Raw genomic sequence first — 13,653 nt, forward strand, 5'->3', positions numbered from 1 at the left:
CCTGGCCCTGGCCCTTCTGGGTGCTGGGTCTTGGTGGGACTGCGCGGTGGGGCTGCAGGTGGGAGGGGTCCTCGGCGGCCGGGGCAGCGTGGGGTGCCCACTACGGAGCGCTGAGAGCGGGCGGGCATGGGGCCTACCCACGGGCCGTCAGTCCCCACTCGTGCTCGCGCATCAGGGCCTGGGGGCCCCAGGTAGGAGGCGCTGGGCCAGGTGGTGGGGTGGGTGAGGGTGGGCCACCGGGGCAGTGGCCGTCCCCCCTGGGAAGCTGGGAGGTGTGGGGAGCAGGGCAGGCGGGGGCAGGGGGAGGGAGAAGCCCGGCTCCCCCCTGTCGTCTTCACGGGGCAGGACGCTGAGTGTGTCCAACAACAACAACACGCGGAACTTAGTGACTTCAAGCATTTTCCTTCTTTCTTTTTTTTTTGAAGCTCATGATGACTGGGGCTGGTAGTTGGGGCCGGGCCGGCCGAGCAGCTGTCCCTGGGGCCGATGTCGTCCGGCCGCCCTCGTGGCCGCTGGTGGCCCAGGGAGGTGCCCAGCCAGGTAGGGAGGCCACACAGGCCACGTAGGGGCCAGAGGGGGAGGGGAGGAGGCGGAGACGCCCCTTGGTGGCAGGGTGGCGGGGACACGTTGAGGACCACCGCCGACCGCTCGGTGTGCTGGCAGCGGCGCGGCCTCGGCGGCCTGGGGGCCAGGAGGGGTCGCAGCAGTGAGCCCCGGCCCCGTGTTGCCCGCCCACCACTCCTGAGTGAGTCCACGGCCACTGGACGTGCAGGGGCGCCGCCGAGGGAGGGGGCGAGCCGGGCACGGGGGACCTGTGTGTTCTTAGGCTAAGAGACCTTCACCCGGTTCCTCCCGCTTCTGGGCCTCAATCTCTCTGACCTTTTGCACCCACTGGGCCTCAGTGTCCCATCTGTGACGATGGAGTAGGAAGTCTCACCCTCTTGGGCCTTGAATTAAAAAAATTTTTTTAAAGATTTATTTATTTGAGAGACAGAGAGGGAGAGAGGTGGGCGTGGGCAGAGAGACTCCCTGAGATCAGGAGCTGAGTGGAAACCGTGAGTAGGGCTGAAGGTGTGCTGGAGGCACGAGGCAATTCCGTAAACCACTTTTAGGAGTCCGGGAGGCTCCACCCCCACCCCAATCTTTGTCTCTAACCCCCTGTGATCCTTGAAGATATTTATTTATTTATTTATTTATTTATTTATTTATTTATTTATCTTGCAGATTGTTAGATTATGAGGCTGTGTGACTCAGGGCAAGCTCCTACCCCTCTCTGGTCCACCTTTTCTAGCCAGTAAAATGGTGCATCAGCTCATTCCTCTCCATCCCTTTACACTCCTTCATCTGTGAGGTTTTCTGTGATTCCAGGCTTTAGCCACTAGAGATGACTTAAAAAGGAAGGGGTGGCTGCAGGGAACCAGACAGAAGGGTCCTGGAGACTGTTTCCAAGTGAAGCAGGAAGTTGGATCTGTGACCTCTGCCTCCTTTTCCTCTGTGTCTGGTACTGTGCCATCCCCCACGGCGTCCGTCCGACAATCCGATTCTTGTCTCGACAGTGGTGGGACGGGCAAAGGGTGACAGGGGGTGGGCAGTCAGCTGTCAGTGAATATGTAGGCGCCAAAGGCCATGCTGGCTCCTTCCAACGCGAGTCACCCTGAATTCTCAGGACATTCGTCAGAGATTGCTTTTAGGATTCCCATTCTCCCGATGAGGCAAGCGAAACTCAGAGGGGTGAACCTAACTTGGATGGGTTGCTCAGCCGGAGGGAGCAAAGTGATCTTACAAGCTTAATTCACCCCCAGACACAAAGCTTCACCTCTGTCTCTGGGAGAGATTTGCATTTTATTTTTTATTTTTTAAAATATTTTATTTATTTATTTATTCATGAGAGACACAGAGAGAGAGGCAGAGACACAGGCGGAGGGAGAAGCAGGCTCCATGCAGGGAGCCCGACCTGGGCCTCCATCCTGGGTCTACAGGATCACACCCTGGGCTGAAGGCAGCGCTAAACTGCTGAGCCACCCAGGCTGCCCAATATTTGCATTTTAAAAGCAGAGGGCTCCACAGCGACCCTGAACCCCAGCAAAGGACTTCCTAATGCTGAAATGTAGGGTCTGAGATCTGGCAGCTAGGGGGGGTGCTGTCCTGATCCTCATGTCATACCCCCAGCGTGCACTGGGTCCCTCCACCTTTTATTCAAACATGCAAACTCCTTTTCTGCGCCTGGTTGGGGCAGCGGAGAGCCCACTGGGCTCTGAGTCGGGAGCAGAGCTGGAGGCCCTCCCTGCGCTGCCGCTTACTAGATGGAAGACGGCGGAGAGTGCAGACGCCCGCGGGCCTCGGCTCCGGCCCACCGCGCCCTCCTTGCTCCCTGGCGCACGTGGGCTCCCCGCGCCTGGCCCAGGGCCTGCGTGCAAGCAGGTGTGGGCAGACATCAGTCCCCGTCCTGGTTCCTTGGGCTCATTCTCCCCATCAGTTTGCAGCCTTGCGGACTGGGGGTGGGGGAGAAAAAGTCATCGATCGATCAGGTGCATTAAGAAAAGAAAAGGAAGCGAGAAACAGTGAACACATGGAGAAACCAAGGGCATGGGCCGAAGCTAAATGACAAAGACCTGGTGGAAAAAATGCAGCAAGGAGGGAAGTAAATGGTTCAGAAGAGAATAACCAGGAGTAATAGGATTCAGTTCCATCAACTCTCTGTTTTCAAATAGAATCTGAAGCGATGTGCTTTTCTTCCTTGCCAATAACTCTTAATTCTCTTCCCCTCCCTTATTTAGCCGGATAGAACTGTATTATTTATCTCCACTGGGTGGCTAGGGAAAACAGGGTTTTTTTGTTTGTTTGTTTGTTTGTTTGTTTTGTAAAAGACACAGTTCCTCAAGGAGATGGGACAGGGTGGATGGATGGGGGTCGAGGAAAGAGAGGGTCTGAGGTCCTCCTGCAGCGTTCCCCTCCACCTGCCACGGCCTGGCTATGTCCCTGCCCGCGCTGTCACCTCCACCAACCTCCCAGGCTGCACACCACAGTGATGCATCTACGGACATGTAACCTGGTCCGACATCAGGATCTTGTAGACTTATAAAATGTCCAGATTATAGACTCGGCCTGCTTACCTTGTCCAGACCCTGATAAATGAGGAGCATTAACGCCCTCCTCACGTGTGCTCCCGTGACACCCTGCGCATGCTCCCTCTCGTGGCCAGAACCGCGGGATTGTCACCTTCATTGATTTTCCTCTTCTGCTCTCCTCGACTGTGATTTTCTTGAGGGCAGGGAACTCATAAAATGTGCATTGAGTGACACATCCGTTCAACCGATATTTATTGGGTACCTACTGTATGCTAAGCACTCCGGATAGCAATTCCCAGCAGATGCGATCTTGCACTAGGATTGAATGAATGATTAATGGGCAAATGGATGAAGAAACAGAAGGAGGGGAAGATGCCGTGTTGCTGCAGCTTAGTGGCGGTGGAGGGACATCCATCCCGCAATGGAAGGTCTGTGAGGGCAGCAATCAAACTGATCTTTTTACCTAGTCTATGCACGGTATCTAGTGCTGTGCCCTGGCACGTTTTAGAGAGTCAATAAATATTTATTGGGAGCTAACTTCTATTTTTTTTAAAGATTTTTATTTTGAGTAATCTCTTCACCCAACGTGGGGCTCAGACCCACAACCCCTAGATCAAGAGTCGCACACTCTACCCACTGAGCCAGCTGGGCACGCCCCCAGGGAACCTATGTTCTTGTTGAATGATAGGGATGGTAATTGCATTTGCTTTTAGGACTAAGTGTGGGACTTTGCAGATGTCCAAGCACATTGCTAGGCATGGCTTTATTTTCTCTTGATTCTACGTGGGACAGCTGGTAACCCTTCCCACCGCATACACGCTTTACCAATAAAGGAAGAAAATCATAGAGGCTTTAATTTATGGTATTTGGAAGGCTTCACTAGCCTCTAAACTAGGGCTCGGTCTGATTGCATGAAATTTCCCCTGCGGGACCTAATATTTCTTTGCTCCGCTGGGAGGCAGCCCATGGGTAAGGCATGGAAGCCCGCGCTTTACTTCCCTCTCTGCAGACTTGCTGTAGCCTTCCGTCTCTGCTTCCTCTGTAATGAAGAGCCCCTGCCTTTGCTATGGCTTGCCCCCACTGCACCCCTTGGCACATCTGCAATCCTGCCGCCTTGTGTTTGTGCCCTGCCTCCATCTATGGTGCCCTCTGACACACGGCCACTTGTTGAGATCTTGCCCATGCTTTAAGGCTCCTCCACAAAGCAGCTTTCTAGATCCAGCCAGAAGTCCTCTCCTCTCTTTTAAGCTCTCTACTTTGATTTATAGTTATTTATAGCACACTTTTTCTCCAATTCCTTGGCCCAAGCTCCGGAGGATAGAGTCCCTCACTGCCAGATCTCAGAAAAGGTTGGTTGACTAAGTGAATCTTAAAGCGAGCATGTATCTGCATCTAGCAGATGCAGAGGTGATGTATGTTCAATGGAGAAGATGTGGAGGAGCAGGAATCAGGTCATGATGAAGGTCACCTGTGATCTCACCAATTAGCACTTTTATTGATCCCCTGTGTTTGTTTCCGGTCTGTTTCTTTCCGGGGGAATATACACTCTATTCTCTCTATAAACTTCTTGTGTGTCTCCATGACAAATGCAAATTCCTAGAACGTTTAACGTCTTTCTCTTCATTTGCATTCTCCAGGGGGCCTCAACTTGAGCCAGATGTTAAATAAATTTTTGTACTATTGTTATATGGGAATGAAGCCATGGTGGCTCTCCTGAGTTGGCATTTCTTCTCTCTGTCCCTTGGAGTACCCTTGTGAATTCAGATATGGGGACAGCTCAGTTCAACTCAACAAACATTTACAGAGCCCTCTGCCCTGCATTTGGCCACTGTCTCAGGCACTCGGGTATACAAAAGGCTCTGATGTGTCCCTGCACTAGAGTCCAGTGAGAGAGGTCAGCTGTACAAACATATCATCTTAACATAGGTAAATACCAAATACTGCATAGATAAATACCAAAGACCAAGACGGTGGTAAAATAGGTTGTTATAATAGTGTGTATGAAATCATATTGTAACACAGGTAGCTGGAATGCTTACCAAGGGCCAAGATTGATGCTAAAACAACTTTAGGTTATCTCATTTAATTCTCAAAATTAACACTATGAGGTAGCACTATTCTTACCCTCGTTTGACAGATGAGGAAACTGAGGCACAAACAATGAGTTTGTCCAAAGATACATAGCTTGAGCACAGGGATGCTGGGATTCAGATTCAAGCAGTTGGTCTCTCAGGGTCTGTGATATTATGTAGAATGCAAGATTCCCTCTTTATGGAAGCAGAAAGGCGTGTCTAGCTCATATAGGGGTCATGGAAACCTTCCAGAGCAGAGGATGAGGTTGAGTAGTAAAGGCTGTCCCGGACTCTGAAGAAGCATTTTCAGTCGAGGCAACTAAATGATGTGTTATAGAATTAAACTGATTTCTCTTGGCCTTGAAAAAAAAAACAAAAACGCATCTTCAAAGACATCGAGTTAGGAAAGAGCGTAGTAGATGTGGAGATTGCATAAATATTTGATCAGATTTAATGTGTCAGTGCAGGGAAAGGAGTGGAGAGAAGTACAGGGGAGAAATGCAGGTGCCAGGCTGATGAAATTAGGTTTTATCCTGAGGGGAATCAGGAACCATCGAAAGTTTTTTTTTTTTTTTTTTTTTTAAGATTTTATTTATTTAATTCACGAGAGACAGAGACACAGGCAGAGGGAGAAGCAGGCTCCATGAAGGGCGTCCGCCATCGAAAGGTTTCAAGTAAGGAATGATGTGGTCAGATTTACAGGTTAGAAAATTAATCCTGGTAGCCATTTGCATGAGGGTTGGAAGGAAGCCTGGAGGTAAGCATATTGGGGCCTTCCAGATGGTCTCCATTGGCCCCTTGAGATCCACTCTTCACCCTTCCGTCCCTGCTGAGGGCCCTGGAAGGCTGACCTGTGTGATTTGCTCCACCCTTGGGTGTTTGGTTGGAGTTGGTCCATGTAAGGCACCTGTAAGAGATTAGCAGGTAGGAGGAGAGTGAAGTTGGATCATTTGTTACCCCACGACCTCCATGATGGGCCATTCCTTGTCAGTAGCGGGGTTATTCTACTGAAGGCCACAGCTCCTGTCTGGCAGTCCTGTCCTACAGCGGTGGCTCTTCCATGGTTTTAGACACCGCCCTCCCCTCACCCCTTTCAGGCTTAGGGGCTGGTGACAGCTTCTTGTTATTGCCAGCCTTGAGGTGCTTCATCACCGGTTTGCCTTAATCCTGCCTGTGATGATGAATTTCACATGTCAACTTGACTTGGCTTAAGGGATGTCGGGAGAGCTGGTAAAATAATATTTCTGAATGTGTCTGTGAAGGTGTTTCTGGAAGAGACTAGCATTTGAATCAATAGACAAAGTGAAGGAGAAAGGCCTTTATCCATGCAGGTGGGCATCACTCAACCCTTTGAGGGCCTGAATAGAACCAGAAGGTAGGGGAAAGGCAAATTTGCTTTCTGCTAGAGCTGGGACATCCATCTTCTCCTGCTTTTAAGCACTGGCACGCCGGGTTCTTGGGCCTTTGGACTCAGAGTGGGATTTATACCATGGGCTCCCTTCATGCTCAGGACTTCACGGTTGAACTGGACTCCATCACTGGCTTTCCTCGGCCTCCAGCTTGACGATGGCAGATTTGGGGACTTCTTAGCTTTCCATAATCCTATACCTGACCCTTCAAAATAAATCTTTTTTTCTATATACCGATATATGTCCTGTTGGTTCTGTTTCTCTGCAGAACCCTGACTAATGTATTTATTTCCAAAGTCTTTGTCAGCGGTCCCGTCATTAAATACTTCTCAGTGACCTTGCCGAGTGGGTCTTCTCTTCTGTGATGAGATCCTGGCTGGCCCAAGGCCATTTGAGATAATCCACAAGCGGGGTGATGAAGGTTGGCATTAAGGCAACCACTGTGGAGATGAAAGGGAGGGCGTGTGTGTGAGATCTGCTTCCCAAAGTCACTCAGTAGGACTTGCCTCGTAGCGATGACCGCTCCTCCTTGTGAATGCTGGGATAGCTGGTGGCAAGGGCGGTTGAAGTCACCATCTCCACCTTTCTCAATTCTTTGTACCTAGGCAGTGAGTTCATCTCATGAAATGTCTACCTGCCCCCCCCTCTCCAGTGAAGCAAAGACCATTTGCACACTCATCAGAAGTGCTCTCTGGCCTTCTGCGAATAATCTGCTGGAGGGTCAGCTGGAGCTGTGGAATCAGAAGGCGGGTTAGTTAGCCACTTGGGAGATGTTACCAAGATGGCTGGTGATCAGAAGAGCTGCTTATTTTCATAATGACCTTCAGGAATTAAATAAAAATACAATGAGTGCCATAGATTAGGAAGAACAAGCCAATTAAAAGCACAACACGCCTTCGGGAATTTTTATTTCTTTTCCAGGAGGCTGAAAGGCATCTGTGGCTGCTGAGGCAGGATGCCGGTCTACCCAGAATCACTGATGAAGGCTGATCCTCTCGCTTGGCTTTAGCGGGGCGGTTGAGGGGATTTGAGCCCTGTTGAATATTTCACGAGTTGCAGCCCATGGGGGGAGAACAGAGAAAGGTGAAAAGGCAATCCCTGTGTTTCTTTATGATTCCAATATGAAACCAAGCTGTCGGAGGTGGGAGGGAGGCAGGCACCGGCGTCGGCCTACCGCCGGAAGGCATGGTGCACCAATTCTCCCACTTTAATATCTGCTGTTTCATTTTATATTCATCATGTCAGCATAATCTGCCTTTATGGGAATCGTCTTGGTTCCCGACCAAATGCGTTTAGTCCCCCTTTTGCTTTAAGTTTGATTGTAATGTGACTTGAAGACTTCAATGAAATGTTTATATGGAAGGACTAGGGGAAGAGGAAGGGGAAAATGCAATTGGAAAATCAATCAGCAGGGAATTTCAAGAGCTGGCCTTGGTTATGCTAGTATTTCTTTGGCCTGTTTTTAATGGACACAGGACTGGCTCTCTGATCAAGTGTGCTTCGCTGTTTCCCGACTGCCTGCTGAAGAGAATATACTCTGTCGCCAGGGATTCAAAGCCCTTAACCTTGCGTCTGAAGTACATTTCCAACTGACACTCCGCCACACTCCTGCTCGCACGTGCGGCTTCGGCGCCCTGAGATATCCAGCCACCCAGGCCGACTCCCGGCCTCCTCCTCTCCTCTGGAGGCCAGTGATACGCTCATTCAACGCGATGCTCGTGCTGCCGTGTTTTTAGAGTAGCTCTTTGTCCCTCAGCCAGGAGGGTCCTGTCACACCTTCAAATTCCCAATGGACCTTTGCTTATTTTTTCTTTAATTTTGCAATGAAGCTTAACACTGCATCCATAATCTTATTGTGTGTGTGTGTGTGTGTGTGTGTGTGTGTATTCATCATTGGCAATTCAGTCATTGTTTTTTTTTCACTGAGCACTTATTATGTGCCAAGCACTTTTAGAGGTCCTTGAAATAGGGCAGGAAATAAGCAAGGTCTCTGCTCTGCTGGAGAGACAGGCCTTAAATACATGCTTAAGGAAATGCAGACACTTTCTAATAGTCCTCAGCACTATAAAAACTTTTTGTGCAGGGGGTCCCATAGAGCATAGATGTGTGGAGAGAGGAGAGCTTCAGCTACACCTGGCAAAGGCTCTCTGAGCAGGTGTCACTTGGACAAGGAGGCCACCACTGAGAGGAAGGTGGCTTGCAGGGTCTCGGAGGAGAGTTCTAGACAGATAGGATAGAGTCCTTATGCCCGGGCTGTTTGAGGAGTGGTCATAAGCCCTGCAGGACTGGGGTGCATGAGGAGGGGATGGTGGTAGCTGGAGACCCAGGGTCATGGGCGGGGTCTGAGGCCAGAGTACGAGGGCATGGGCAGTATATGCATGTGTGGGCAGTGGGGTGCCAGCTGGGGAGTGCCACAGAAGGGCTGAGCTTCCTAAAGGCAGGACTGTGCCTCATTTCCCTCCCCATTCTGAGCTACTATGGGGGCCACAATTGAGTAGGTCCTCAGTCCTGTGTTGGACGAGTGAACAAACACACGCATAGGGATGAATGAATGCTTCCGCCAGGGCGGTTTTCTCTTTGAGGCTCCGTGGCCTTCCTCTCCGTCTCAGCAACAGTTTCCTTCCTTTGTAATAGAGTGAGTCCAGAGCTGATCTCTGTGATTCAATATTTACTGTGTTTCACACACTGTTATTATCATTTAACGTTTACTGTCTGCTGACTGTGCACTCATCGCTGTAGCAAACAAAGAGCTCAATCTAGTTTTGGTTCATGGGCTAATTTAGTCAAGGAAAAGGAGATGTTGTAAAAGCCACCGGCATGGTAGAAATTGTGTGGCCTGTAAATCCACTGGGTCCAGCTGGGTATAAATTCACCGGTGGCCTTAAGCGAGGGACTAACCCTTCGTGACCCTCTGTTTCCTAATCTGAGCGTGGGGAGGACGGGATTCTTCACTGGTGGGGTTTTGAGACGGGCTGTGGGAAGGCTTCAGGAGGGAAAAGCATGGATTTCAGCAAGCCTTCCTTTACTTACTCCGCCTCCGCTACCCCAGGCTGTGTCAGCCAGATGTGGCATGGCAAGTGCCTGCTTGACCATTGACACGTGAGTCATTTTTCTCCAGCTGCTGAATGAGAGACAGCTATTTGCAGAGGCAGCTTGTAGCCCAGGGCTCCCTGGGCCTCTGGTTCTGGGCTTTGATGCATTGAGGGAAACCTGAGTGAGGTCCCAGGCAAGGCCATTTACCATAATGTCTTCACCTTGGCTTGGCCCAGCTGGCTGGCGGCCAGAGAAGCTGCTGCCAGTGCCCCGGGTGCTGAGGCCAGGAGGTGGGGCAGTGGGGGGAGAGACGGTGCTGGGGAGAGGCCTGCTTTGCATGCTAGGCACCCAGCCAGTCTCCTCCCCTGGTACCCCACAGTGAGCTCGGGGGTCCTTTGGGGCCCATGTCCTTAGAGCTGATGATGTGTCGTGATCATCTTCATCGCCACTCAACCCTTGGCACAGCAAGGGAAGCCCAGGCGGGTTTTCACTTGGACTCATAACTTACCACATCCTGGCCACATTGTCCTTTCCTTGGAGTGAGGTAGAGGCTGTTGAGGGTTTCGAGCAGAGGAGTGATGGGAGCTAATAGGTTGTGGCAGGATTCCTCTGGCTTCTGGGTGTGAATAGCCAGGAGGACAAGGTGGCAAGAGAAGAGTCCAGTGAGGAAGCCCAGTGTGCAGTAAGTCAGGCAAGAGAGGGTGGTGACTTGGCCCAGGTGGTTGCAGGAGAGGAGCCAGGGGCGGGGGGGACACATGTGGGGTGGCTTGAAAGGCCTCCTAGTGGACTGGGGTGCGAGAGAAAGCAAGCAGTCAAGGGTGTCTCAAGGATTTTTTCCGTGGCAGCTGAAGGATCAATTAGATCCTGTCCCTGTTAATAATAATAATAAATATTAATAGCTAAGTTTTTATAGCACTTATTAAGTGCCAGATGCTCTTCCCTGAGGACTGTTGATTATGAACCTCAAGGAGTTAGTCTATGGGGAGTGCATGACACAAGAATAATTCAGTAGAATTTGGTAAGCAGCCTCATCCCTTCAAGGTGACTCTTCTTCCTTCAGTGTCGCCAGACACGATGAGGGCTGCAGTGGGGCACGGGGAGAGCCGAGTGGATAAGAAGTTCTAACTCAGCTTCCCTGTCAGTCGTCCTCAGGTGTGTGTGTGTACACACACGCGTGTACGAGGTCTGTGATGGTTGTGGGAATGCCACCTCTAGGTCAGCTCCGTGTCCTGGGAGGAGGGTCCAGAGTGCCAAGCCTCAGACGTCATTGCGACTACTGATCTATGATGGAGCGCCTCTGTCTCTGTGGTACCTCTTGCTTGAATGAAGCCTTAATAACTCCCCAGGAACTCTATTACCCTTCCCCTTTCTTTCTTTGTAAGATACCTGGGTAGGCCTTGTCCTTTTAGGACAAGCATGTAACCTGCTAGCAGGTCCTAATGTCCCCTTGGTCACATGAGAACACTGGGGATGGGCAGGTGGTTTTCAGAGTCTTTTCAAGCCATGGAAACTTTGGTGCCCACGCTCTCTTGCTGCTCATGCAATAGATACACTAGCAAAAAAATGGAGCTGCTGGGACTGACGTAGGAGAAGCAGGCTCAGAACAACCCACTTGCCAATGTCCTTTCCTATGAAGGATGATAATCCTGAGGCACCTAGGCTGGGCCGGCTGTTCTCTGGGCCTTTCCAGCTCTGAGGTTCTGCAGGTCTGCTGTGAGCACTTCCAGCCCAGCCTGCAAAGAATTCACACTCGGAACCCCTGCTCTTCCGGGAGATGGAGATGTCCTCCCTTCACCTTCTTGGAGCTCCGTGCCCTCCTGGGGCAATGTCAGCGCTCGCATCCCGTGCTTAGTTTGATTTAGAGGAATGAATTCCCTTATCGCGTGTGGCGCTGTGCAGAAGGGCCCCAGACAGACCTGGGTTCAGAGTCTGCCTCTGCCAGTCTGTTGCTTGGGGACATTCCTGGTCACCGCTGACCCGCCTGTAAGTGGGAGCCGTGGTCTCCGGCTCACAGATGCCGCTGAGGCCAAGGTGTCCCGGGGACAGAGTGGGGCCTTCTCATCTCCTGCACCTGTGCGCCTCCGCCCCTCCCCGGGATCCCGAGGCCAGGCGTGCCGCTCACCCAGTGCCTTCGGTCTTGTCTTGCAGAGATGTCTGGCACAGCGGCGGACATCTCCCTGGTCCACTGGAGGCAGCAGTGGCTGGAGAACGGGACCTTGTATTTCCACGTCTCCATGAGCAGTGCCGGCCAGCTGGCCCGGGCCACCGCGCCCACGCTCCAGGAGCCCTCAGAGATTGTAGAAGAGCAGTTGCACATTCTCCACATTTCCGTGATGGTGAGTGAGTGGGAGTGGCGTGAGGTGCCAGGGTGGGGGGGTGGGGGGAGGTGAGGGTGGAGATGGGCAGACTAGGGAGGGGGCGGGGGTTGCTGGCAGATGGAGGAAGAGAATGGGCTGAGTGCAAGAGGGTAGAACGATGAACAGAAGGTCAGGTGGGTTCTGTGGTGTCACTTGGACTGATGCGTACCCATCCATCATCTGTCAGCTGTGACAAACTAATTGTACTTCAGAGAAGAGAAGGAAGGGTCTCCAGCTCCTTGGCCTTTTGGCTGACATATCTGGGAATAGCTGTTTAACATCCATCACGTGCTTGGCCTGTTCCGCCGGGGGCTGGGAGCCGTGCTCCAAAATACAACTGGCCTTTCCAGGAATGACTGAACAAACAAAACCAGGGCAAACCCGGAACAGGTGCTGCCCTTTCCTAGGTGCCCTTGATGTGCTAGATACTTTGACCCTCCCTAGACCCCCTGCAGTGTAGACAGTATGTGGTGGCCCTTGGGGCTGGCCTAGGCCTGGCTGCAATCACATGGGGAAGCCCCTCCATTGCCCTCGTGTTATAGTTGTGAATACTGAGTCAGAGGGACAAAGACACTTACCCAAGGTCACAGAGCTAGCAAGAGGTGGAGCTGCTCTTGGTTGTCGGAACCCCCAGGTGTGTCTGCCTACAAAGCCTGAACTATGTCCTCGACACGCTTTCCCTCGGTGTAGGAATTTATTGACCATCTAGACCTGTGTCAAGCACTGTGCTGGGCACATTCGTGGACATTATCTCGTTGCCTTTTTGCCATGAAAGCATGAAGTCAGGCATGTCGCCTCCACGTTAGAGATGAAGTTATGGGCAGGGAGAAGAGGGAGTGGCCTTCCGTCTCGGCCGGCCTCTTGGAGTCTGCTGTCTCTTCAGAGAAGGCTGCTAGGGCTTAAATTGCTTGAATGGTGGTCTAAAATGTATGTAGGCTCATATTAATGATTTCTTTAAAAAGCTGGAGTTAATGGCTCTGCATGGTAGATAGGAAAAAACAAATTCATTATGCAGAATGTACAGGGTCTAATTGGCTCAAGAAGAGATCTGATAATAGCTACGAGTGACATCTCCCTAGTGCCTTTCACTCTTCAAGTCATTATTTTCTCTTTTAGCACAGCTCCGCCAGATGCACGAGGGTAGGGGATGTTATTCCCAATCCATGTGTGAGAAAGGTGCGGCTCAGAGAGGTGAAGAAACTGGCATGAGGCCACTCAGCGCAGTAGCGCTACCGCCCACTCCTTCTCAATAGTATTTATTGAGCGTCTACAGTGGGGCGGCGTTTTGCTTTCGGTCTCGGTTCTTCTGGTTCCTCTAACAGTGCATTAGACATTCTGATTAGGGCTGAGTAAGAGCTTGGAAGTTTTCTCTTTTTGGAAAAACACACACATACCCCAGCCAGACAGCAATGTTAATTTTGGACCTAACGCATGCTCATCACGTGGAAGAACAAATCAAGGCCTTTGTGTTATTCATGGAATGAGTGTGATAGACTTTTCCCATATATATATTTTGCAAATGATGCAGCCACATGCCAGGCAAAGTGAGTGCCTGCATGCTAACTTTGGGGCGCAAGTGTGTAAGTACTATCTCAGGGTACTTGCTAAAGCCCTCATGGGACGTGGGACACCATCTGATGCGAAGAAGGCTCGAGAGGTGTGACTTTTTTCAATGTCTGAGAGTGAGACTCCGTTTTGATTAATATTTACTAAG

General features: G+C 51.1%; 1 protein-coding gene across 5 annotated transcripts in view; it reads left to right on the forward strand.

The window, feature by feature from the left end:
- ASTN2 (astrotactin 2) overlaps positions 1–13,653 on the forward strand; it is an 854,920-nt gene that overhangs the window by 111,068 nt on the left and 730,199 nt on the right. For all 5 annotated transcript variants that reach the window (XM_072727526.1, XM_072727523.1, XM_072727524.1 and 2 more), the window contains exon 2: positions 11,731–11,918. In XM_072727526.1, the coding sequence (XP_072583627.1) occupies positions 11,731–11,918 (188 nt within the window). The remainder of the gene's footprint in view (positions 1–11,730; positions 11,919–13,653) is intronic.

This window comes from Vulpes vulpes, chromosome 12, assembly GCF_048418805.1.
Source record: "Vulpes vulpes isolate BD-2025 chromosome 12, VulVul3, whole genome shotgun sequence".
NCBI classification, from domain to species: Eukaryota; Metazoa; Chordata; class Mammalia; order Carnivora; family Canidae; genus Vulpes; species Vulpes vulpes.